At 43.3% G+C, this 27,635-nt stretch overlaps 2 protein-coding genes across 2 annotated transcripts in view; one reads left to right on the forward strand and one right to left on the reverse strand.

Moving 5' to 3' along the window:
• LOC126565646 (uncharacterized) overlaps positions 1-13,036 on the reverse strand; it is a 184,829-nt gene extending 171,793 nt beyond the window's left edge. The window contains exon 1 of the mRNA XM_050222843.1: positions 13,033-13,036. The gene's annotated coding sequence lies outside the window, so the exon portion shown is untranslated. The remainder of the gene's footprint in view (positions 1-13,032) is intronic.
• A 2,880-nt stretch (positions 13,037-15,916) lies between these two features.
• Positions 15,917-17,973, forward strand: LOC126564307 (myb-like protein AA). Its single transcript, XM_050221309.1, has 2 exons — positions 15,917-17,722; positions 17,854-17,973. Exons 1-2 carry the CDS (start codon positions 15,917-15,919, stop codon positions 17,971-17,973), a joined length of 1,926 nt encoding a protein of 641 aa, XP_050077266.1.
• Positions 17,974-27,635: the final 9,662 nt, after the last annotated feature.

Raw genomic sequence — 27,635 nt, forward strand, 5'->3', positions numbered from 1 at the left:
GTTTTTTGGTTTTGAGGGGAGACCCTGGAGTCAAAACATCATCGACTCCCCGACGGTTGGACGGTGATGAAAAGCGATGTTTTGCATATTTAGAAAGATGTTGCGTTTATCGTGTGTTTTGTCGCTATACCTAGGGAAGGAACGTCTTGTTAAACTGAAGAATAGGTTTTTTTGTGTGTGTGGTGAGACGCGGACGCCTATGTACTTACGCCCTTTGGATCGTTTGACACCTGTCACATGGAATGTGGCTTATGGTAATGAGACACACTGTGCGCAAAAATTATGACCTCTCGTTATTATTTGCATTTGGTGGCATATGATTTTTATTGCGTTTTATTACTTTTCCTCTAAGCAGTTAGTGCATCAGACTGCTCTTTGTAGAGAGGCATCATTTAGTTGTTATTGATGCTACTTAAAGAAATGTTTTCCAGATGCATAGAAAATTTGTCAGGATTTACTGTATAAAAGTGATGCCAATTGTCTGATATCGATATCGAGCCAACAATAATCAATCTTCATTTAGATAGAATTTTTACGATTTTCCCCATAATAATATCCCAAGCGATATCCTTTTTGCTGCCACAACTCTACCTGAAACAGTAAAACCACTGACCACCATCAAAAGTTTCTGCTGCGTAAAAGCACTTTCCGCCACCCATTTTGCGGTGCCTGTTTGATGGCTTTTGCGCGTAAAAATAGAAATCACGGCCAGTTTTTCATTCCCCGGAGCTATTTTTAGCCACATCACACTAAATCGAACCCTTGTTTATGTAAATATGAAGGTGTTGTGCGAATACACTTCTGTTTGGATTAACCTCCCAGCTCCTTTTAACCTTTCGTGTGAAGGAGAATGTTGTGAATGACGCAAATCTATACTCCGCGCCAACGGAAAGCCATGGGAAGTATGGAAATGATTTTTTAATGAGCGAATAATTTAATCATAAATCATACGCTGAAGCGCCAAATTTCGCTGAAATGAGTGAGTTTATTTTTAGCTTTCGGGGCCTGCCGCCGCAAGCTTTCATTAACTTTTGCTTTAACCGTTGAGTAATTACATGAGCATGTACTACGGGCGATATCCTGTTTTGCCATCGTTTCTTGAGCGTTGCTGTACACACATCCGCGACAAATAAATAATGTATAATCTCATCAAAAGATTTTTGCTACCATTCGGTGTGTTGTTTTTCGTTCGCCCGGAGTGAACCCCATTTTGGACAAAAGCCAACTTTGGGCACCGAAACGACCCTCCCTCCTATGGTTTCGCATGTCGTATAATTTATCACATCACAGCCAGCATCACACAAGACACAACTTCAAATAAACCTGCTGCGCTCTCAAAAACCCACCTTGTGTGAAAAAAAGGAGTCTCACACCCTGAAGACGCTCCGCGCCCCGTTCGCTCATTCCCTTTGGATCGGGGCGTATGAGCACTTTTCACACACCGAGCAACTGAAGCATGGCGTGGGTTCAATTTTGTTTCTTCCTCATTTTATCCTCACCGTCGTTGTTGATTGCTTACCGCGACACATCGCTTCGTTGTGTTACTTGCAGCCTTTTTTTGGGTTGGATTTTTGTTTGGCTCGCGTGTGTATGTGCGTTAGGTTTGGCTAATAATAAATATAACAACAAAAAAAAAGCACACCCCGGAAAACTTTGGCCACTCAGGTAAGAAGGAAACGACCCTTAAAATTCAATATCCAATAGAACCTGAGATGGTGCTAGGAGCCCCTTCTGCTGCAGACGAACATTGTGGCCGCAGACGCACATCCAAAACAGAAGCGAACCATATTGATCCATGCATGGATGAGATTTTCGGATGACAAAATGCGCGCACCCGTATCACACGATTGGTACGGTTGAGCGAAAAACCTTTGCCCGGTCGATCGGATGCTTGGAAAGCTCTTCCGTTTCAAAAGGTTTTGGAACACCCGTTCGGCTGCGCATTACTTTCTGGAGCAGGAGTTATAATTGATTTTACTTTTCGATTGGTTTGCAGAGGATGATTCAAAGCAGAGACGAAAATAAATAAAAAAAACCTTTAATATAAAGCACTTCTACTTTTGGACAACTAAATCACATCGAAAACCTTCCCCACTGGGTGACGAATGCGCTGTAACGGACGTTGGAGGTGACCACCATTCATTTGAAATTCTATCGATGCCAGCACACCAACCAACGCCAGCACGAAATGAACTTTTCCTGCTTCATTATTCATACCGTTCTCTGTAAGCCGGTGGAATAATCTGGGGGCCCCCTGTCAAATCATGGCTGTGTTTGGAAAAGCGCAACACAACGGAAGGACACACCGGTCGGCACAGCCCGTGAGCTACCGGGCGTCTCCATCGACACAACCTTGCGTACAGAAACACAGCCACGGATTGGTTGCTTGGATGTTTAGCTAGCAGTATGACAGCTGCACCACAAAAACATCATGCTCATCAGTGTGCAGTAGAAGTAGCAGTTATGATCAGTGGGTCTTACTGTCACACTAGCACTCCTCTGTACGCTCGACCGCACACGATGAAGGCAGTGAGAGATGATTGGACGAAAACGGTCCGGCCGGCGCCTACGCACCCGGTGTTTGGGGCTCGGTTCCACTTTGGACCTGCAAACTGTGAACGGTGGACATGCGCAACAACGCTCCGATCGCCGTTGCTAACAGTCGCCAAACGCCTCCGCGGAATGTTGAGACCGATGTTTGCAACCATATGGTAACGGCGGTAAAGACCCTGGCCGTGGCATTGGCACACCAGCTACTATGCTCGGTATGCATGCAAAACCATCATCGTATGGTGACGATGTGTCACGTTGTGACACTGTGAAATTACTTTTTCAGTGGAGCGTCGCGAAACGCAGGCGAAAGTGTGTACGAACCCACTGAAGAAAACAGTGTGGCTCGGTGTGCCTTAAGGAATATATTTTATTAAATAAAATGTACGAGCAAAATGGGATGGGATGGGTGGAAGAAACACGAATGAAGCAAGCGAAAATAGCACTGGTTACAACAACGCAAGAAATGTTGTGTTTTACGCACTTCTGATCATATCTGTCAACGGTGTATATTGAATGATTTATAAAGTACAGCACGTGGGGCTTCATCGTGAATGAATCTTTTAAACGAAACCGTATTATGTTAAATGTAATCTTAAGATCTACATAGTGCAGTTTAAAGTAGTATACTGTAAATGTTAGTTTCTTTCTAAAATCCAGTTTAAGTCGTAATTGTTCGTTTAAATGTGAGCAAGGATGCATCGGTGGAGACGCCTGGTAGCTCACCTCCCAGTAGAAATGGCTCCCGATGTGTTGCCCAAATGAGAGAATTGGTAGAATTTCTTAGAATCAAACGTGATATTTTACATCAAAAACATGTCAAGCTACAGTAGTTTTCCATTCAACTCAATCTTCATTAACCTTTGCTTGAGAACATTTTCATTTCCTTTCCATTCATCTTTTCTTCCTTTCTAGCGAATAACATTTCAATCCTCATTCCAATGCTCACCACATAGTCGAAAACCTTCTTGAACAATAAGTTTCCTTTCATGCCCAACTTGGTCACCTTCAAACTGTTAGGCTTCCAACAGTAACACCAGAACAACAAGGCCAAGACACTTGCTTTCTACCATAATCACTTGAACCCGTACTATGACGTCAGACGTTTTGCACGTCGCTCTCTTTTTCATTTTCTCTTTAACACTTTTTGCCTTTAAAAAAAAAAACAGAATGGAAGGCGGTGACACTTTTCCACGACATTAAAAGTTCAACCCAGCAGGCATTCCTGTGTTTCCCTTAGGTCACCTTCGCCACACGCGCCACGGTATCTGTAGTGTTGTCTGTTGGTAGCAGATTAACAAATGCCCTATCAAAAAGGGGTTCAACAGCACACGTTGATAAGGTTATGATAGTTTGGTTTTGAAAGATGCAATTGCGTCACCTTACTCTGTGTGTGTGTGAGTGTGTGTAAAGGATTGCTTCTCCACAGGAGGGCAGGATGGCAGATGTGCGGTTGACATGGCCTCTGTACACGATTATATCACGAAATGATTGTGTATTGATTACGAAATATATATTCACATATCGTTTTGACAAGCGATAAGAAACGTCGAGACAAAACTCCCTTTTGTATGAGTGTGTGTTTGCTACTTCTCTAGAAGATAAAGTTTTATTAGTAGTAGTAGTAGGACGTGGTTTTATAGCATAATCACCATTCCGTTCATCAATGTTTATCGCACAAGCATGGGTTTTGCAACTGTCGAACAAATCTTTATGGTCCCATTTTTCGCCCCCCGTTATCTTGCTTCCATCAAGAAGTTCCATTTTAATGACCCAATAACGGGACAGTACTACCACTACTCCCACCCGCCACATCATCATCCCGTACTCATTTGATGTATGTACATTTTCCTAAGCTACATCATCACCGGACGAGACCGGCGGCTTCCCCCGAGCTTGGCAAAGTAGTTGGTTCACGCATCGAGACACATTTCCATTTTTATGCACCAGCCGTAGAGCATAAGCGTATCTACAAAAGGGTTTCGGAATATCGCAACGTACCGGAAGCCATGTTCCGTGGCCTAGAACGGCAAGCACGGGGTTGTTACGCTACGGCACAAGTGGCTGTTCTTTGCTTCCTTTCTGTGTGCGAGAAGAAAAATCCTTCGATAACGATTTTACAAGTAGCGAACTGTGTGGCGGACGAAAACTATTACCGAGAACGGCGCGCTGTCCAGGATGCGTCGTCGTATGGGAGAATGGAGATTGATGAGATGAGAAGCGACGGAAGTAGGAGGGAGATTGCCTGCAGCCCATGGAGTAGTGGGAACAGGCCTGGTGAAGTTATTTTTAAAACCGACTAGTCCGACTGTCGCCATTTTGATATTTAGTTCGTTTTGGCCTGTGCTCTGTACATTTTTTAGAGCAGAGAAGACTGGAGTAGCGATGGCAACTGTTGCAAGAAGTGTACTTTTTTTTCTCGATTTCGATGTCGCATGGTTGGGACACCTTATAATTTTTCGTGGTAGAGTACTTGCTGGCTTTATCCGACTGTCTCAAACATTGCCGAATGTTCGATACTTCGTGTCTTAAATGAAAAATAAATTAAATCAAGCCTGCCAAACCTATATGCTTACGTATAGTCTTCCACTATCTTTTTGTTTATTCTATATTTTGTTTGAATTGACTTAATCTATAGATATACTTCAAAGAAAGGACCAAAATGCGTGTAAAAATAAATGAAAACCGAACAGCATTAACTCACGGTGTACGATCTAAATTCGACAAAATAAATTAAAACACATCTTCACTCGCTTCTAATCTCGTTAGCAACTCGAGTCGATATCCGAGGCGGACCAAATTCTGCCATCCCCTAAAGGGAAAACCTAAAAACTCCCGACTGAATACTAATCACCAAAAACGCGACATCAGGAATAAAAATGTACAGCCCGAACAAAGCGCGAATACATACAACAACAAAACGAAAACGACCGAAATCTCTCCAGACAGAAATTACCAACCAAACGCCACCCTGTATTTCTTATTTGCATTTGCCTAAATGCGAAAAAAACCAAAAACGTGGATGGTACAATTATCGGTTGCTTTTCGTGCGAAGCGAAACCTAAGGCGGCAAAGCATCAAAAGGATCGTCTTTAAAAATCTCGCATTGATTCATTTGTCCACGTGGCGGCGCTTCTTCGTCCCGCGAAAAAGGTAAGAATTCACCGGAAAGCAACCCATTTCACCGCAAATGGAACCCGGAGAAGTGAATCCCGGGTATCTACCGCTGTTGTTGCATGTATTCTAATACCCAACAAAAGCACATTCCACGTGCGGCACGCGGATGCAAAACAAAGCAAATGTCACAGTGAAAATTTACCACTGGAGAAGCAGCAGCAGCAGCAGCAGCAAGCCTTCCTTCGTTCACCGTGCTGAGACAGAGGTGGGATTGTCTCACATCATCCCACTTTTCCTTTAGGTAACCAGCATCAACCAAATCCCCATCCCCAAAGGCGTGTTGTTTGTGCCCGAAGCTTAACTGCGTAGTAGCGTAGCACTTTTCCATGTACTGGCAGCATTTCATCGCCGCTGTTGTGCCATTATTACGGTGAAACAACGCAGCCCTTGTGCTAACCCAGCAAAAGGAGACGATAGAGCAAAGAAGAAAAATAGCAAGCAAAATGAGCGTGCTTATCCACCAGCGAATGGATAAATCTGCCAACAAACTGCTCACTGCCATATGTTACGTTGCACAAGATAGCGGCAAAAGTTCGCTAAAAATAGACTCCACTCGTCCCAATGTGCTATCTTAGAATCGGAAGAAAGTTGATGATGATGCGTTCAACCCGCCCGGCTTGTGTGCCGCCCACCTTTCCAATCGTGCTCACTCCCAGTGTTGTCAGCATTACTGGCAAATTCAATAAAAATGCGAACTTGTTCCGCACGCATGTTTCTTGTGTGCAGTTGTTTCTTTCTATTTTTCTTCTCTTAAGCAAATAATCGCCTTGATTGAGATCGAGCAAAAAGCGGAAGGAAAGACCAAACTTACCCACTTCACAACAAACATCCTTTACTTCCGAGACAAAGAAGCAACACTCGCCTGTAAACAATGTTGCAGGAAGCTATGGTTTGTGGGAATATGCTGGTCGGGTACACTATAATTTTGTTCAATGAAAGATAATTCCAGCAGCTCAGGGTGGTCCAGATAAGGTCCAAAAGGGTAAACGGATCACTTGAAAAATGAACATTGATGTTTTTTTTAGGAAAATATATGATAGTATTCTTAGTATTTCTTGAGGCATTAGACATCCAGACGGTGCAACTATATGAAAATTGTTTAACTGAATTTTGTTGATCGAGTCCACAGAAGGCTGGTCCTCAACCATATGTATGGAAAAAACGAAGTCAAGGAAAGCCAAAAAAAAAGCGCAGGTAAAGTCCTCTCGAGGTCAAAGTCAAAGAAGAAAAAGATGCATACAATGGATGGTAAGAAACCATCTGATCTTCTATTTGAAAACTGGATTTTAAAAGCACATATGACTCTCTACAAGGATCAGCTAAGGTCAGTTACAATACATTCACAATTCAGGTTAATGGTCCTCTTAAAGGATTTCGATCCATATAAAGGAATTGTTGAATCACTAAGGAGATAAATATTGAAAAAAAAACTCTATCCTACCTCTAAAGAATCAACTTTATTTGTTAAATACAAATATATGAAAAATCCAACACACCGTCAATCTCTGCATCATGGTTCGCTGAAGATGTCTTCGCTCAAGAACGAAATCTTTGCCCGTATTGTAAGCATTTTCCTGGTGCAACAGTTTCAACAAATTAATCAAATTAGTCTATTAAAGTTTCTGTCTCTAAGCGCACAATTCTTGTTGAACAAGCTGTTCAAATTTCCACCTTCTAAGTAACGCTTTTGCTGAACGCTGAAGCTAATCAAAGCAAAAAAGCAAAGGCTTAGGAATAGTTCCTGGGAAATTAAACAAGAAGCGCAATGCGGCACATGCAAATGCAAACAGGTACGTTTGCATTCTAGCTTTTTCTAGCTTCGGCGTAAGAAAAACACAACTTTTCTGTATGCATTAGCAAAGCATAGCATTATGAGAAAATGAAGCCACCAATTAGCGCCGGTCACGTTGTAGAAGAGTGTGTCTTTTATTCTCTATTTAGTTTAAAAATATTTTAACCTTTTCAACGAGCGTATCAAGTGAAGTTACGAAACAGTATCTCTCATACAGCCAGGTAATAGAGTTGCTTTATTTTATTTGAGTTTCGTTTCACAAATCGGCTCACCAAACCTTCCCACAACAACTAGAAAACGGCCAAGAAACCTTCATAATTCGCGTACGGTCGGAAATCCATAAGGAAGCTTTTCCGTTTCATTACCGCCGCGGCGAACAAAGGACCCACGCGGAACGATTGGCGATTTCTGTGTGAAGTGTCGAGTTTATGCGATGCGTGGGCAGTAATAGCGTCTACCGTCAGCTTGCACAGGGCGCGCACTGGGAACGCTGATATTAAATCCACTGCGGCCGTGGGTGGACAGCACTGACAGCAGCACCCGCTCTTCGGGTGGTTGAGCTGCTGAAACGAAACGAGAATTAATTAGAGTCACATACATACCCCCTCGGCTTGTGCCTTTCCAGCACTCGCCACAATTTCGTCTTAGTAGGAAGCACCAAATTCATAAACAGTAGCACTCTAGGAACGGCAACCTTTTGCTTGCTGCTGCAGCAGAAGCTGCGAATATTAATTGGTTTCGGATAGGAGCGTGTGTGGGTGGGACTGCATTTGTGCTTCCGTTGGGGTGTGTGGTGGTATTTCGCTTTTTGGGAGCGAAATTTGTTGTAAAGCTTAAACTAATAAAGCCGCTTGATGAGGCTTTAGTCGGCTTAGTTGTACCGATGGTGCATGCTGTTGTGCAGTACATTTCCCGCAAATGCACTCTCGCACACACTAATACAGACATAATCGCTGGAAGACAACGAGGCAGGAAAGGAAGAAGAAATGCCGCCCACAAAGCGAGTTTAATAGGCTGGCAAAACAAAAAACCCCGTTCTGAAAAGCTTTCCTAACACGCGCAAACTCCTTTTCTGTCCCGAACAACGATCTAGTAGACTTTATATGTATGTGTTTGTGTAGTGATATTTTCTCCTCAATTATCCCTTTCCCACCTGGAGTGTGCTGGATTTGAGGTTAGAACTGTGGAAAGCTCTGTACCGAAAGCTTTTCCGACGGCCTGACGGAATGACGTGTGCTGAACGGCATCGAAATTCTAGCAAAATTTTGTGAATGAAAGCTTTCTTCACTACGTATTCGTTCTGTTCGTTTTGACCTGCGCGCTTTTCCCTCATCACGCTCACACACACACACACGCACACCCTCTCTTACAGCATATCACCTCCCCCACCCCTCCCGGCACCAGGGTTGTTTGAGTTTGTGGAAGGTTTTGAATAATGTTGAATGAAACCGAGCCCGAACCCTCGGCTTGCGTTTGCGTGCTAAGGCTGTGGGAAGGTTCTAGCTGGGGTAAGGTCGGTATGTGTAACGGAAGTGAAGGGTAATGCTACTATAAAATGAAGACGATCCATCCAATCGGGGCTGGGGAGCTGGGGAGCGGTGGTGGAGTGAAGAAAGAGCGAAGAGGAAAAGCATAAAACATTGCTTCAACTGCTTCTGCTGGTGGTGGACAGTTTGGGAAAAAAGGAAAGCAAAAGAGAAAGAGAAAATTCCACCGAAATATGGCTTGTGAATGGCGTCCCCGTGCAAATGCCATTGGCAAAACAACAAAACAACTCCCACTCTGATGCTTGTGTGTATGTGTGTTTGCGGTGGCCTTCAAACTGATGCAACAATTCAGTTGCAGAAATTTTACTCATGATGTTAATTTTTACCGAAGACATTTTCTTTAAAAATCCATTACAAACGCAATGTGTCGTAAACTAATTCAAGAAAAACGTTTTATATCATCTTAGGGCTTTTTTGCCGCATAAAACATTCATCTGAAAGTGTTGAAAGCGGAACCGAACCGATTCAAGAAAAGCTCCCACGCTCCAAACAATTTTAAACCATCTTTATGTGTCATTATTTTCGAAAGAGACACAAATGGAGACGCCTGGTGCTTGTCTTTCATAATAAATCTTTCCACACCAAGCGAGCGGTTCGGTAATTTATTCTAATGTGCCCCATTAAAAACTCTGCACTAGCGCTCTCTGGACATGGACAGCAATCCGTTTACGGGGACGGCAAAGCAAGCTCTACAGCCATTGGAAGTACATTTGTCTTCTCTTGTACCTAAAGAAGTAAAAAAATCGATACAAAAGAAAATAAACTGACGGTATGAGAAGAAAGGATTTTGGCACTGTCACCAGTTCTACGTGCTGTGGGTGGAGACGATTCGCAAAAGGTGAACAACAGGGCAAGGAGAATGAAAGTAGAAAAGGACAAAAAAACACAACAACCCTTATTTCATTGACGCGCCCGGTTCTGGAATTGGTCCGGGGGTTGGCAGCTTTGTGCATCGTCTCATCGTCCGGCCCTGCAAAATAAGGGGAGTTAAAACTATTTCCACAACACAAATACACACAAACACTGAATGCCAAACCTCCAGCAAGATAAATAAAAGATGCGGAAAAGTGAGACAGAGAAGCACGGTTTCAGAATAGAATAGAAAATCGAAAATAAAACCCCATATGTGAGAACGGAAAAATGAAGGAAGCGAGCTGCCTATCTGGTTTGGAAATGTTCGCCAAAAAGAGACAAAACCCCGTTGCAAACGTCATCCGGTGACAGGCAAAAGCAGGCAAGCAACGACGCAATTCAGCTCTGTGCTAAAAATAGAAAGGCAATTCACCCGTCTTCCACACATACACACACGACTGCCCATCGCCCATTGCGACAGTTACCAGCAGGAGCTTGGAAGCTTTAGTGCGCTTCGGAATGCTATACCGTATGTGTTTTGATGTTTCATTCTGCTTCGTACGAGCATCCGAACCTGCGCCATAGCGGAAGCTTCCCCATCAAGAACGCTTCTGGTTGAGGGCAGGCAATGGAGCGTGCACAAAAGAAGACGTCATAAAACTCGTCCTCTCCTCTCGGAACGTGTCCTGAAACCTTCCTAGCGTGCTTAACTTTAGTTTGTCCGGGTTCTGGTAACGCACACAGTGAGAAAAAGGTTGAGCTTTCGGTTGACTCACTCACTGCACAAATGAAAGAAAGCTCCGAAGGTATGACGTTTCGACGCGAAAGGTTGTGAAAAAAAAAAACAAAAAACCTCACTCCAATAGAAAATAAAAACTGGTGGAACGAGAACACAACCCGGAACTTTGCTCAATGAAGGCACACGCTGGCACACTCACTGCGCAACACAAAAGCTTCTTTTCACCGCCAGGGGGATTTCTTGGGAACTAAACACAATGAGGTAGGAGAGGGAAGTGAGCGGAACGGAGGGAAAATTCATTCAAAACGTGTGGGCGACTGAGCCGAACATGCGTCCGAAGCCGAAGCTGGAAACCCGAACCCACCGTATGTCGGTTGTCGAGGGGGAAAATCTATAAAAGGAACCAACTCCACGCACTTTTCCAACATTCTGCAACTTACAGTGGCGTCTGCGTGACGTGTGTGTGTTTGTGTGCTTGAACGCTTCAACACTCGAACAGTGAACATTATCTGTCTGTGTTACTATTAGAAGAAAAAACACAACGCTGTGAAGATCTTGGACTCTTTCGCTCTCCCTCACTCGCTTTCTCTGTCTCGCGCGTCCATCAAGAGCGCTGTGTTTGGTACGGTGGATCAACTTGTTGTTTGATCGGTCCCGAAGCGAGTTTGCCGAAGAGTGTTTTCGCGCACGCACCTTGTGCGTCGAAAACGGAAACTAGCGCGCGTGGGTGTCGGTCGGGACGAAAGCTCCCGAAACCCGAAAACTCCTACGCACACTGCACCCCGGGAGACACACTGGTGTGCCGTCCCAGGCACAATCCAGACGATTTATGCGGACACAGAACACGGACCAACGAACAGGTCAGTCAGTTTGCAACGCTCGGCAGGATCGGACACGGAACGATTCTAACCGCAACAGTAGTTCGAAACAGGTGGTCTAGTGAGTTGTCTGAAAAAAGAAAGAAAAGCAAAGAGCGAGTGTTTGTGTGTGTGCTTGTGAAGAAGATCTCAGTGATAAAGACTAAAAGAACAAAAAGGAGAAATTGAAAACTCCGAGTGATAAGACAAGCAAACCCTACACCAGCAGGAGTTCCTAAAGTGAAATCCAATCCCCAAAGGATCTCGGAACAGCACAACATCAGTAGCAAGTAAGTGGTTTTCCATCAATCCTGCTCCCTCGCCAGGAGCATAATAAATTCCATCCTTTTGCCATCCTCCTGACGTAACGACGTGTTTCGTTCCCGGTTGACCTAATTTTGCACATCGACACACGCTGCAAAACTCTGCACGCTGTACACAGATGTTTCGTTTGGTCGGTTTAGAAGCCGCTCGTAAATGTAATCGCTTTTGTAACTCTTCGCGCTTGTAACCCTACCGGAAGCAGGCATACCCGGGTCATCGTACTATCGGCATGAATCCTTGCAGCCAGTGTGTGGTGGTACATACTGCATGCACAAGTGCGCCTGTTGTTGACCTGTTGACAGGTAATGTAGGTCAAATATGGATTCCCGTCTCGCATAGGCCATAGCGTGTTCGTACACCATCATAAAACAAGGGTGTCGGTAATGCCGCAGTCGGTGTGTGCACACGAAGATAACGAGATGTTGTGCGGAAAATTGGAGCATTTTGTGTTGGTGCACGCCACACTGCACCAAATGCTCTCTAGCTTTGTGACATGTGTCCTTCGCCAAGCCTATCCACAAAATGTCCTTCATTAGAACCAGTATCAGCGAACAAAAAGAGAGAAAGAGAGAGAGAGAGAGAGAGAGAGAGAGAGAGAGAGAAAGAAAAAGAAGGAGATAGAGAGCGGAAGCGAAAAGTGCAAGGTTTATCTGCAGAACCTAAGCCTTAGCGGTGGAATTAATTCGGAACAATTAAAGTCATTCGCTCGCTAGCTCAATAATTTGTTTGGATTAGTCGCGACCGAGGTTGACGAATCCCAATTCTCTTTCACCTGTCCAGGGGTTGTTTGGCTAGCAAGCACTAGGCAACAGCCCAAAAATAGCACCAGCAGCAAGACAAGTTGTCAATTTTTGTAGATATCTTGTCCCATTCATAGCCCCAAACTTCCCATTCAGCAGCACAATGTGTTTTGTCATTTGCTTCCGAGTACTTCAAAGCTTCAAGCTTCTTCATTCTCTCTTTCGCTCTCATTCACTATCTCTCGCTAGACAGAAATGTCCGTGGTAAATGAAGCTTAAACGTGTACAAATCCATCTCCCAATTATCTGTGAGCACTCCACATCCTTTATATCTGGGCACCAACCATAGGGACTTTCTTTTCCAAAGCCGGTCTAATTGTTAAACGGTCCTTTAAGTCCTGTATGTAGAGGTTGCGGCAGTTGTATTTGTTTGTACCCAGCACCCAGCATCCACGAGAGCACAAACGGCTGAATACCTGGATGAAGCTTCGTAAATCTTAATCAGTCGGAATGATGTAGTTGTCTGATGTTATTCCTACCTATCCATTTAACTCATTCAGCTGTTGTGAAGCAGGACATCATTTATGACACACATACAGTATCCAACGAATCCTTGTTAGTGTATACCCATGGGTTTGTTTTACTCCTCTACCGGTAAGTTTCATCGAGGTCGCTGGAAGCTTGTCACGTTTCTGCAACAGATATGACCTTCCGTGACCAGACGAAAAAAAAAAAGAAGTTCAACAGGATAATTAGGAACGGAGGGAAAGCTCAATGTCGGATTTGCTGAAAATCCGATCCTCTTTAACACCCGGGCCCGGGCTGTATGGAAATGTCAGATACTTACCTTCACGATAGAAAGATAGGCTTGTTCGGAGTATTATTTTTATAATCTACCCAACTTTTCCGGGGAAAAGTTTTTGACACGTTTTCTGACGGCGATAGGCTCAATAAGAACCACTCCACTGGTGACCGACCGATCAAACGAATCAACCCTGAACCGCCGGAGGCTTTACGGGAGGCAGCAACAAAAAAAAAACAAGATATGCTTTAAAGCAAACACACCGAGAAGAAAGGTCTCTTTTTGGAGTTATTACAGCTCAAAATGAGATTTACCGAGTGGCAATGAGTTGTGAGTTTACCGTCAGAGCTTACAGTTTGATGAACCCTCGTGGTGGCCCGAGTTGTTGCTTTTCATTTGATGCTTGAGATTAGATTTGTGAACCTGTTGAGAAACGCAATAGCTGAGGGACTCAAAGCAAAGGACAATTTGTTGTGCCTTCGCCAGTTTTCCTTTTTCGGTACAGAAATTAATAAGATAAAGTGTGCCGATAAGCGACAGCGCAATAGCGCAAAAGAGGACTGGCAAGTATACTTCTAGAGCAAAGCTGACCTGACGGGATAGGGTTACATGGCTTCTGGTGTACGTCATAAAGACTGGAGGTCTGCGCTCTGTGTGGCTTGTTCGTTTCTTATTTCTCTTGGCGCAAAAAAAATCCAAAACCCCGGTACCGCAACGGCGATATGCTCTGCTGGCAGATAGCGACTCTCTTGAAGGTCATCTTGGGCAAAGCATCACCCTTTTTCCCCTCCCCTTTCCCAATGGCACTTACCACAGCATCTTTGGAAGGCTAATGTATTATCCAGTGTCCTTGCTGCCTGCCGGCGAAGACTACCATTGTCAACCACGGTATGCGCGCGTGTCTTCGCTTCGGTTTTATTAATTTAATAATCTCCCTTCCGACGGCGGCTAAAGGCGGCTCCAACTAAACCGGAACGCCAATGCTACCGCAAGCAATAGCAAAAACAAAGCAACACGGAGCACAAAAACACGACAAGCTTTCGGTAAACAATAAGAAATTAAGACAATTTCCAGAAATAGTATTTCTTCTTCGGTTGCGGTGTACGTATCGAACCGAAACGTATCGCACTACTTCTTATCAGGCCCGACAGCTCCACTTCCGATGTTCCATTTTGGGCGCTATGGTGTGAGAGACACACATACTTACGGAAAAACGCAAACAGTGGGTTTTTTTCTGCCCTCCTCCTCCTCGCTAAGCGCTATCGCTATCGGATCTGCTGTTGCTCCCGTTTGAAATAACAACCGGTGGCTCTGCAAACGCAAAGCGGTGTGCCCGTGCCTTGTACGAAGCAGTAATAGTTGGGGTGGAGAGTAAAAAATACACACGACTATCTGGGGGTCACTCGGGGGGCAAATGGGGACGACGCGCCAAAATAACAACAGCAACAACACCAAGAACCAGGGGCGCAAACTTTTGACCGAATGACGCAAGTGAACCTTCATCGAAAGATAAATGATAATGATTATGGTCAAATAAAACTGTGTGATTCATGTCCGCATCAGTTTTTTTTCCCGTCGGCCCGTCTCCGTCGGCGTTCATGTGTGTTTGTGTGTGTGTGTTTGTTTTCCCACTTTTTCCTCACATTTTCTGTGTGGCGAATAGGAGAGCTTCCCCACAACCAGTAGTAATGGACGGACAGGGATTTTCCTGACGCACTTTTCCTCGGAACCATTTCCACCACCCAAGTCTGCCCACTCGTGTAGTTATAGTAGAATGCTGCGGGAAAAGAAAAGCAGAAAAAACGCACAAACAAAGGTTAAGGGTTACCAAGGTCTAACACCCGAACCCGGCTGCTATAAACTGGGGCGAGAAAAACCGGCCCCAAAAACACACACACACACACGCAGATACTAATCCGGGAACGAAGCACCCGAGGCGGGAAGGATTTGGAGTCACCGGAATGTCACCGGTTGCGGTGATCGGCATCCGTTGGTAGTGTGAGAGGCGTGTATTGAGAGCTACGGTGTACTCTTTCCCACGACCTTGCTGGGAAATGCTGTGAGGTGACTCTTGCTACCGCACGAAAGCACAAGCATCGGGTCGGTCGGTCTTTGTCTGACGCCGATGACGCAAATCGCCTGTCCCGGTGTGTCTCGGCCCACCGCGCGGAATCCTTCATTATCCTTGAGCACGACGGGAGTTGATAATCAGACCGGTTTTCTCGGCCCCGTTTGCCACCGCAAGGCCGTAGTAGTGTGTGTAAGAATGTGGAGTGGTTCGTGCGTCAAAAGTTACTGTGCTCTGTGTTGGGAGAACAAAAAAGAAGAAAAGAAACGGGTTGGGAAGCATTTATTATCACTTCGTCTTAGACTTGGTCTTGGAGCCTTATTTGAATCGGTATTGTCTTGTAACGAAATTGGAGTTTTGTCTTATCTTCGAAATTTAAATATATCATTCTTTTCTTTCTCCTCATTAACTCTATTCTTAGCTAGTTGGGATCATTAGTTTCATCCTAATTTTGATCCGATCGAGATAATGATCAATACAATGATGGTGACGTGGGCCGTAGCGCTCTGTAGCTTAATGGCGTTGGAAGAGGCTGCATCTGCACTGCCAAGTAGCAGCGGTAGCAGCAGTAATATTGGTAGCAGTAGTAGCAGCAGCAGCAGCAGTAGCAGCAGCTTCCCTGTATTCGGTACTAAGCGATACGCTCGTTCCAATCTCCTTCCCTCGAGCGAATACAGTGGACAGGGTCTATCGCTTCCGGTGTATCGCTTGCCAAACGCACGGTACTACGACGCCCCAGTACAACCACAGTACTTTCCGTTTGCACCGTATCAACCACCATCCAGCAACGATTACTATGACGATGCCGGATATTACGGAGACAGTGGTAAGAGCTACTACTATCTGCCACAACCAGCACAACACCGTCGGTATCAGCGCAACAACGAGCGTTACACCTCTTACGGATTGCCAACGTATCGTGGCGAGTATAAGCCGACGCCTTACTACTACGCACACGGACCCAGCTACAGCTACTCCGATGATCACGAGTCAAGCAATCCGCTAGATGATTTGCACGAGGAAATGCTGCAGGAAGATGAGCGCGAGCGTGCACGTGATTACTACCCCGTCGGACAGGAGCAATGGTACGAAAGTCCTTCGAGACCAGATTCAGCATTCCTGCGAAACTTGATCCTGTACAACAGCCAGCTACAGAACTACGGACGTGGACGACAAATGCCACCAATGGACGTGTCCAACGAGGAAGACTTTGAGGAGTACGATGATGCTGAACCCGATTACGAGTACGATGTTCCGATTGCTGATGCTCGTCCAAGCTATGGTAACTTCTTCGGAAATGGCTACCGACCGGAGAGTTTGCCCTCCTTTGGACCAAGTGGAGCAGGGTCCACCGGTAGCAGTCGGAACACATTTAGCAAACTGAATAGTTTCCGTAACAGTATGGCGAAGAATCAAATCGATGAGGATGATGAGGAAGTGCAGGAGCTGAAATCGCTTATCCACCAGCAAAAGAATAGCCAACGGTTACCTCCGATGCTGATGGACAAGATGGCCCCATTCGTGCTGAAGCAGCAACAGTATCCGGCAGCTGTCCAGAAACCGGTACAGCATCAACCACCGCAACCGTCATCCCAACAGCAGCAGCAAGTACACCAGCGACAATCGAAACAACAGTTCCAGCAACTTCAACCACAGCAACAAGTACAACAGCGCCAAAAGGAGCTACAGCAGCAACAACAACAACTAATGCTTCAGCAGCAACAGCAGCAGCAGCAAGAACTGGAAGCCCAACAGCAACTGCAGAAGGAACAGAAGCAGCAGCAACTGCTCCGAACACTTTCCTCCGACTATCAACCGACGTACGAGGCGGACAACTGGCAGAAGGACAGCCCGAGCTACAATGCGTACGATTACGATGCGGACGAGTATGACGATTCCTGGAGCCATTGGGATCGCAAACGCAACGTGCAGCCAAAGAAGGCTACCTTCTCGTCCACTGCTACCACGACCACCAAAACGACGACAACAACGACGAAAAAACCGAAGATGGTTAGCACAACGGTAGCACCGATGGCAACGAAGTCTACCACCGCCTCGGCATCGAAGGCGGGCAATGGACAGAAGGAGGTAGTACTGCCGAGACCTACCAATCCGAGGAATCTATTCGCAGCGAACCTGATCCATGCGGTGGATGAGACGCGGATGCAGTTGGGCACGCAGAACACTGACGATGGATCCAAGCACAAAGATCCCAAGTCTAGCAAGATCTATGATGCGATCCGAGCTATGATGAACATGAAGCAAGATCTTGAGGTAGGTAGCAATAAGTTTACGGTGATTGATTGAGATTTTGAAGGTAATATTAAACTTATTTTTTCTTGATCTTCTCTCTCTCTCTCTCTCTCTCTCTCTCTCTCTCTCTCTCTATTTCCCTCTCTTCACAGGGTGCTGATCTTCGCCAGCAGCTCGAACATCAGAAGCAGCTAGCACACATCCACAAGCGATTCGTTTCGAACGAAGAATCGCTCGTACAGCAGCTGGACGGATTGAAGCGATCGGCTTAAACTTAATCCACCCCGTATAAACACACCGACATCGACACACTAAGTGAGTTTTATTTATTTAAATTTTTAAGTTTTTAAGAACGATTTATATCACTGAAGCTGTTAGCCGTAGCTAGTGTTGGACGATAGAGACACTTCTTTAACAAACTGCTCAAACCTTTTAGGTTTTCTTTTTCTAAAGTAACAATTTGTTCTACTAAGAAAAACTATACACAGCATCGAATGTAAAACACTATTGCTACTTTGCATCTTAGTTTCCAACAACTATTATGTGGATAGACGAATGTGGATAGTGAGGACTTAAAAAAACAACACAAAAAAGGTTGAGACTGAAATCTTGTGTATATAAATAATGGGGAGTTAGTAAAAACTATATACAGCGGCTGCAAACAGCCAATTATACCAAGTTCGCAAAGCGAACCCTTGGCGGCGCTCGGTGTTGTCAGGAGATCCGATCCGGGAGACATAGATTCTTGTTATACATATTTATACAGACCGCATGTGATTGAAAGCTACAGAGAGGAGAGAGAGTGTGTGTTTGGTGGAATCCAACAAAAAACAGTTGTATATTTATTTTTTAATTGTGAACAGCCAACAAAAAATAGCAAAAGTGACCATACCAATCCGCGTAACCCTCTGCGATGGCTAGCGCAACTGTGTAAGTTGGGATTAACAGTGCCTCCCCTTCAGGGGGCACGGACTGGGATCGTTACTTTTCCACACAGAGATAAAGAACGAGAGACCTTTTCCGCGTTTTGCCTGACTTTGCTACTTGATTTGCGAGGCTGTGAACCTCGTTTCGATTCTTCAGCTCTAAGGTAGTCTAGCCAACAATGTCAATTCACCTTTACTTTCCTTTTTTTTGCTAATGTCTGCAGAACACGCCAAAAGATGGTTAGAATTATATTTCCGTTTAGCGTACATTTAGCTGGTCGAAGAGAACGAAAAGCTCAAAATACTTATCGTTTGCAGGATTAGTAGAAAGAGCTTCATCGCAAAAAAAAGACGTTTTAGTGATGATGGTTGCCTGCTGTTGCTGTTGATGATGATCTCTCCTTTTTTTGTTATATATTACTATAAATCAGAAGATAAGCACCGCCTACCTTCCCGAGCAAGTGCAAACACACTCGTACATATATCAAGCAAAATGATAACAAAAACATTGAAATAAGGCGAATGTGGAATGTGATGGACAACAAAAAAAAAAAAAAAGATCCACTCCCAGAGCACATAAACAAATGGGTGGAAAATCATCCACTGGACATTTGAACGGAACGTCGTAACACTTTCTAATGTAAGGGATCCACCAAAGCAGGCTCCAGCAGTTAGCGTGTACACAACCGTGTAAAGGACACGGCACACTTGTGTGGTTGAAAGTCCCTTCCAAATGGCAGCTAGCGCCCTAAGCAAACACAGAAAACTCGGAAGCTCCAAAGTCGGCTCCAAACGCACACACACACACACACACACAAGCACGCGTCACAAAAGGCACCATGCGTGGCGGATGGATTCCGTGTTGGCAGGTAAGCCGGAGGACATAATCGCCTCAACACGATCATTGGTTAAAGTACCAACTCGTGTGCGAAGCGAAAGCGCTTTCGTTTGTTTCGTTTGCAGAAACGATTAAGCATTAGCTGCTGCTGTCACATCTGGAAACCCACCGTGGCGTGATGGTGTGCGAGTGTGTGTGTGTGTGTGTCGATGGAATCGTACGAGTAGAGGATGTATTAGATAATATAACCAACAACAAAAATACACACACGGGGAACTATTGTAAGGGCCAGTTCATGCGGAAACGTGTGCACTAAAAACGGTATTAGTCACTAAACAACACAAGCAAAGCAAACAAAATTAACTAACCGGTCTACATATTGATGTATAAGCAAACAATACATATGCTCATATTGCCAATAGAGAATGCAGTTTTACAAAATCTTGTATAAAGGCACCATGGCTAAGTTTTGCAACAAAATTGGATACAAAGAAAACAAATTCGGGACAATTTATTTACAATTTTTGACACAAAGAAATATTCAAAGCTAAAGCGATATCATGTAAATTTTGTGTTTGTGTACTCTTAGAAAGCACACACAGTGTACAGTTTGTAAATAAATCGTGGTACACTTGGCAGGAGAATTGGAGCACACATTTTAAACGAATCAAAGAGCTTTCAAAATCGGTCTCAACATAAGCTTAGTGTATCGTTATTGTACATCATTGCTTGGCATGCTTAACATTGCAGCTTATTTGTTTCTTTGCTTCGCTTACCATCATTAGTTATCTCATCTTTGTGGCCTTTTTGTGCTAAAATATTGTTGCTTCCTTTTTTTACTATTCATTTTATACAAATTTTTCAATTTATATAAAATATTTCTCCTTTTTTTTAAAACTTTCTTCTTTCGTTTGCTCTTACTCGACTACTTACTACAGCACAATATGTACATATAAAAGCAAAGCAAAAAAAACAATACATACAAGCATGAGCCTTATTCGTCTTGGGTACCTAATCAACAATCAGCAAGTATCTCTACATTATAAATAAGCTTAAAGGCGGCGTTGCACTAATTAAGCAAAGCACACACAAACACACCCTGGAACGAACAAGTTTTTTTTCATAGCTTTTCACAGTGCACCTTTTGCTGCTTATGTCCCTATTAAAGAAAAGTCAAATTTCTTTCCTATTTCGCACAAATAACACCGCACATTCCGATTCGTTAGCTGGACAACCATTGCAACGGACCTTCGCTAAACGCGTAAATCAGCAAATATAACAGAGAACATGGACTGCATGTAGCTATTAAACAAATCTACTTACACAAAGAAGTGTTTTAAATACTATTAGCAAAAAAAAAACAATGAAGAATGGAGTAAAGTGGTGGAAAGGAAAAACAAACAACTGCGCTTTATCTATTTTACTACAAATTTTTACAGCTTTCCCTCTCGATTGCATGCTGCAAATAAGGCTCTTTTTTCTGCATAAAAGTTCAATTGTTTTCACCGATTCACGTCAGCTTTAATGATAATCCATTTCCTAGTCTTATTACCGAATGCGGTTGAGGATGGATGGAGAGGAGTAATTATAGTTCGCTTCGAAGCACGCACAGGCACAGGCATACTCCACTCTGCACAGTGAGGAATGGAAGCTCAATTTTCCATCCCTTCTCCTCCCCAAACTTCCTCACGCTAATTTTCCAAACTAGTGTGAGCTGGGTTGGCTTTGCTATCGTTAGCTAGCTTGGTACTGGAGCTAGAAATTGGCCCAGAAATAGTTGGATCCAAAAATAGTTTAATCAGCAATCGCTTTGATGCTTTCGATGGTCGTTGTTCTCCTTTTTCGGAAAAGCCCTTTTTTACCACTTCCCCCTACCCATTCTATGGTCAGCACTCAAAAAGGTCATGAACTATACTGGCAGAGCAATCGTAAAAAGAATGCCCAGTCACGACAGAATAAAGTACCTAAGGAAAAATAAGTTTTACGTGTAAAACTTTCAACAAAACATGCAAATGAAATAGGGTTAAGTAAAAATGAAAATACACTTTAAACACATTCCAAAATAGTTATCTTCACATTCAACTCACAAGCGCCAAGGGATAGCAAAAGTGCCAACAGACGAATTTTTTGCTTTCTTTTTCGTTTCCATCTCCAGGCACGTAATAAATAGCAGCAGCACACAATTAATTGTGTCGCGACGACCGACTAAAGCGGCTGAAGAACTCAATTACTCAACAACCCACACACACACACAAATATATGCACAACAAGTATCGATCGGTAACGATCCCGAAAAAAAGTATAACAAACACAACTAAATCAATCATAACAAGAAAGGCAGCTCTTCCTCCGGGAATAGTTTTCTTGTGATCGAACGCAATACTAAAATGCGAGTCCTGGGAAAAATTGAATTTGCACAGAGAGGTTATCTACAAATTTTGGGCAAATTGCCCGAAAACCCGAAACCAATTTCTCTATGCACTACCGAGTCTGCCCGGAAGCGCCAGAGAGTACATTCACCCCTGGAAAAAAGGGGGAGAGCGCAATGAACGGTTCGCCGACGGGCAGAACCGGCCTGGGACTAGTTTTGGCAAAACTCACATGGACCGGGGATGACAATACATGGAACCACATCCTCTCGTACCATGCGATTCGATCACGACGAACCTATTTTGTCCGGTCGAAAAGGGAAGAGGATCCCGTGCAGGACAGCAAAAAAAAAAGAGGTTAGGGGATATTTCCCCAAAAGAAGCTTTCCTTGGAGCATTCCTTGCGATTCCTTGAAGAAGCAAAAAATAATCGTTAAAGGGTTAAAAGGGTGAAATTTTTTGGCAAACGTGCAAAAACCCGAGGAACAGAAGTTGATCACTAACCTTGGAAAAATCCTTCGGGTATCGCTTTCTTTTTTTTCGGTTACATTGTTTGAAGAAGAAGAAAAACCATTGAAAAGGATAATCGAAAAAGGGATACACCTAATTTAGGTTTTTGGTTTTGTGGCACGACCAAAACCCTCCCAACCAACCAACACAAGAAGGATGAAGCAAATAGAATGATAACAATGATGAGGAAAAGGAGACGAGGAAAGAGAGAGTGTGTATATGTGAAAGTAAACTGTAAGTAGAAAAGAATTAGTAAATGGATTACTGCAGAAGGAAAAGAAGCAAAGCAAAATATAAAACAAAAAAACCGGAAGGATCATACATACACAAATTTGACAATAAAAATATTAAATCGTTTTTAAAAAGGAAAAATGCAAACTATTTGTCAGTAGAGGTAAAATTGAGCGAGAGAGTCTGCAAGAGAGAAAAACACGAGACAGAGAGAGAAAAAGAGAGAGAGAGAGAGAGCGAGAGAAATATGCAGCTGGTTGGTAATTAATTTATAATGTTTGTTGCTTTCGTCTTTATCTTTTTAGCTCTGTTTTAGATAGAACTGTACAGTTTTAACATGTAATTGCAGTTTTATATAATTGTTTCCATATTTTACCCTAACTTTTACATTTCCTTTTCTTGTGCTTCCTTTTTTTGTTACGCAAAACTTTTATAGAAACCAAATATGAAACGCAACTTGAAGCTACAACAAAAACTAAATCGATACTTGAAATAGTGCCAACTTTTCTAATCATTACACAGATATGCATTTTGCTCGAAAGCTACAAACAAAAAACAAAACAAAAACGGACGATGTAAATCAAATGGCTGTAAATGGAGGCATAAAGAGGGTGATAGAATTAACTAAAGACAGAGATGGAGGGAGAGAGAGGGACAGAGAGTATAAGTTCTATATTGATACATGTATATTTTTTGTACTCTTCTGAATTTCTACCATACAAAAAAGCAAGAAAACTCAATCTTATCTCAAGTCAGCTTCAGCAAAAAACAACAAAAAAGAGGGATAATTTGCAAGATAAATAAGATTATGTTAAGCGCCACTTATGATAATAATATTATTAAGTGGAAAAATTCAACAGAACAGACAAAATCATCAGCACAAAACATAAAGGAAATAATGTACGCTATTATAATAAACCAAAGAACTTCAACACTTCAAATCAGCCACAACAACAAGTAATACAAGTACACGATGCTAACAATCTCTAGTGTAAGACTCCCGGTCTAAGAAGGACGTTCTGACCATGTAGTTCTGACGAACTACATAGTTACCGAAATTATCCGTATTTTTCTGTCTATATGATGAGAAAATAATATTATTACAACAACAACAAAAAAGCATCTAAGCAGAAAGAAACAAAAAGGTGAAAAAATACTTAAGAAGAAGAAGAACGAGAATGTATAATTGTATAATTTTAAAAAAGAAAAGAGGAATGGTAAAACGTTAAAAACTGAAAATATAACATAGACAATGAAATCTTGTTGGTGATAGTATTGATAACACTGCTGCTATGGGAGTTAAAAGGAGTATAACAGAACAGAAAAAGCGCCAAGAATTGAACTAACTAAACACATATAAAAATCAGAAAAAATTATTCAAAAGCAGATGAAAATTCACTCATTCTTTTAACATTCAACCGAGAATCAAGAAACTAAAAAAACCCCAAAAACTTTAAACAAACACGCACATAAAAAAACCATCTTCAGCAGATTGCAGAGAGATTAGAGAAAAAAGAAAGAGAATAACAAGTGAAAAACAAAAAAACAAACACTACAAATGTACATATCCTCTCTATAACAAAAAGTAACAAAACAGAAGAAGAAAAACGAGAAAACACAATTTACGATCTTTATACGTGAGAGTAGTGGAAAAACAAAACCAAAATAAAAAAATCCCACAAAACGTACTCTCCGATCAGCAGCTTTGTACATAGAATAAATACAAATATATACATATACATATATATATTATATACATACACAACGGCATTCTGGGTGTGCGTTTCTGTTTTCGGAGAATTATTACAACGTCTCGAAAGAAAAGAGTGTGTGTCCGTGGTGGGATGTGTACTTGTTGCTTCACTTAAAGGTCAAATGTCATGGAGAAGCAAAATGGTGGCCCATAAGCCGGCCCCATAGGTAAGTAGCGCCCCACAGTAGAGTGTGCGTTGGAAGAGGTGTTTCACCAGCTGGGAAAGTTAGGTGAAGACATTTTTCACCAAACACAGCGGGATCGGTGTATAAAATGGAATCGGTAGGAGCCGGTGGGCGACAGTTTTAAAAAGTACTTTCAGCTTTTTATTGAACGCTGTCTCCACGAACAAGCTCGATCGTTGGTCGATTCGTCGTTGGTGAGAGTTGTTGAGTAAAGTTGCTTTTGCTCCATAACATCACTTCAAGAAAGCTATAGCTTTGAAGGATGCGGGTGCCATTTTGTTTGATTGCAAATCTTTTCCCAAAAAAAAAAAAAGACTCCTGTTTTCTGCTCCTCACGAACAGAGAACAGCATGACGTGCATGGTATTCGTGTGCGGTTGTATAAACTTTAAACGCGGTTTTAACCTATCTTCACTACCACGCCACGAGTACTAAGAAGCTCTCAAGTTTTCTCCTGTCGTACAGTGATGCCCCGTTGCGGCCATAAGTGGAAGCTCGAGTTGTGTGGCTGTTTCTAAGTTTTGCACGAGTTAATAATTGATTTCACTTTGTAGCAAGGGAATTATTAATCTTGCATAAACTGCAACTTTTAACTCTTAGCGCGGGGTTTTTGCAACTTCAACACAGCTATTTAACCCATTTGTACATGTTTCAAGCACGGACAAACACTACAAATGTCGGGGTCGGGTGTAGTTCATTAAATTTCTCCAAAAAGCCATTTTCATGCTCAATCGCACTAATATGCGTAGACAGGCAGCTTCCAGCATTATTTACTGACTAAAGGTTGTAATTTTTTACCATTCTATCCGGTTGTTCTTGGTGGGCTGAGGCATCCGGTTCGTCCTTGAGGCATCTCCCGGATGCCACCGGGAGAAAGCTGCGGCACATTACGCGTGGCCACGCTTGTAATATTTCAATCAACTTCATCAGCCTGCCATGTCGATTGGTACGTGACTCGGCGAGATGATGTTCTTCTTCAGCGGGCCCCGGACAGCAACCTTCACCCGTCATGGTCACCGGGTTACGGCGAGCGATCTTGTCCGTGTAGGCGGTTACAGATAGCAGTGGGCGAGCGAATGGACGAATGAGAATTCCAACCTCCCCTCACCAGCACACGCATTCCTAAACACTCACACAATGTGTTCCCGGAAGGACACGCCGGTAACAGTATCCTTGCCGGTCGGTGCATGCTGAACCGGTCAGGGTTTTAATCATAAGAATTCCTTTCCGACTACATCAAGAACTGTCTGATCTTATCGTGCACGAAAACACTTTCACATTTTACAGTAAATGCGCTTGCTTTTGGGTGGCTTTTTTTCGTTGTTGTCACCCAAAACACATTGAATGCTTCAATCGCAACTTTCCAGGAAACATGGATAAATGCATGGATAGCAAATGATGTGTGGAGCGAAAATTTTCACCAGAATTCACCAGACATATGGTCGTGCAGTGAGTCTCGGATGCCGGTAAGATGGCAATCAATCAATTGAAGTGAATTATTGATTGCATTAGCAGGGCTTTGTTTCGCGGAAAATATAAATACTTTTACAAATCATTACACGTGCCCTGTTAGGAGGGACTTTTCTTTCTGAGATTTCTACTTGGACTTACAAGCTTAAGATTCTTTATTAATCTGTAAAAGTGATTTTTTTTTTTTGTAGTTTAGAACAGTAATGTACATTGGATTGTTTGGATTGGACGTTTGGAAGTTGAACCAAAAGTTTAGTAGTTTAGTAGTAGATCTACTGTTTCGAATTGATGATCGAGTTATCTACACTTCTTCTTGGCTTAATGACCTCCGAGATCTTTCCCGCTATCTAATGGCTTAGTTGATTTATTAACCATACGTAGTAGGATAGTCAGTCATCACTACGGGGGAATGCACCAGGATACGAATCCATACCCGATCCAGCCGTGTGACGGCCGGCGCCAATATTGACTCGGTCACCGAACCGTACTATTGCTATTCTTTTTTTTAATGGTTGCCTTTTGACATTTGCAGTTCCCGGTTTGTTGTTTAACAGTTTAACACATTACATAATTTTTTTTTTAATTTAGTAGGTTGTCTCTGTTCCGTAATGGGAGACAAAAAAATCTTTCCCAGATCTATTTAATTTTATAAGCCACACAATCTTTAGCCAGGGTGACCTGAGCGATGAAAACATCATCTTGACTTTCAGGAGTTTATAACTAATAAAATGGAAAGATAGTCAAGCTTTCAGTCGTACGGTTCTACCGGACAAAGAGTTCTCAATTTATTATTAACAAACAATTTAATTAAGGACTTTATTCCTGTGACCGAAATGCCTTAAATACCAAAACGAAACACACTCACCACGACGAATCTGTTGGTGTCCGAAGCCAGCTGGACACGAAACATCTGGAGACCTTCCAACGTTGCATCTCATTAAGTTGTTTTAGTTATCCACATGCTACCAACGGTACGCCAACCACTTTACGGTCCCATTCCATTGGCTTCAGCTGACCACCACCGGCAACTCGGAAGAACCGAACTGGGTCCGGGTCGGGCCCACCCATGCCAATCCGATTCCGAGAAATTTCCATGTCGTAATTGGAAATCCACATGAAACACATGTACCACACACAACCACCACCACCACAAGCGTGCAGAAGTGATTACCAAAATGCTACACGGTGCAAAAATGCCAATCCACCCGGCCATGCGGCTCGATCCTCGCGATGGGTGCGTGCGTGCTGGAGAGTGTACGTTTTGGGTGAGAGATTCCTGGTAAACTTTTTGACCTCATCGCAACAATCGGCAGGCGGCGTTGGGAACAGGTCGATCAACAATGTGACTCGGAAAGGCCAATCCAATCGCACAGTTAAACAGTTGATGAAATGGAAACACCACCGCTGTATTCCGGCTTGTTCCACGAATCATCGAGCATCATGGTGCCATTGCATTAACGTTGGGGATGGTGGACAGACCGGCAGCAGACCGGGCAGGCTGGTTCATGCCAGCCATTCTATTAGGACAGCAGTTTTCCATTTAGCCGCGTGTGGGGCGAGGTTCGTGTGCGTTCGTGAGATGCGAATAATTTTCCGCGAAATTAACATGACGCGCTGAAAAACCGACCCAGCGACCGGCTACGAGTTTGCGAG

Source organism: Anopheles maculipalpis, chromosome 3RL (assembly GCF_943734695.1).
Source record: "Anopheles maculipalpis chromosome 3RL, idAnoMacuDA_375_x, whole genome shotgun sequence".
Classification (NCBI taxonomy): Eukaryota; Metazoa; Arthropoda; class Insecta; order Diptera; family Culicidae; genus Anopheles; species Anopheles maculipalpis.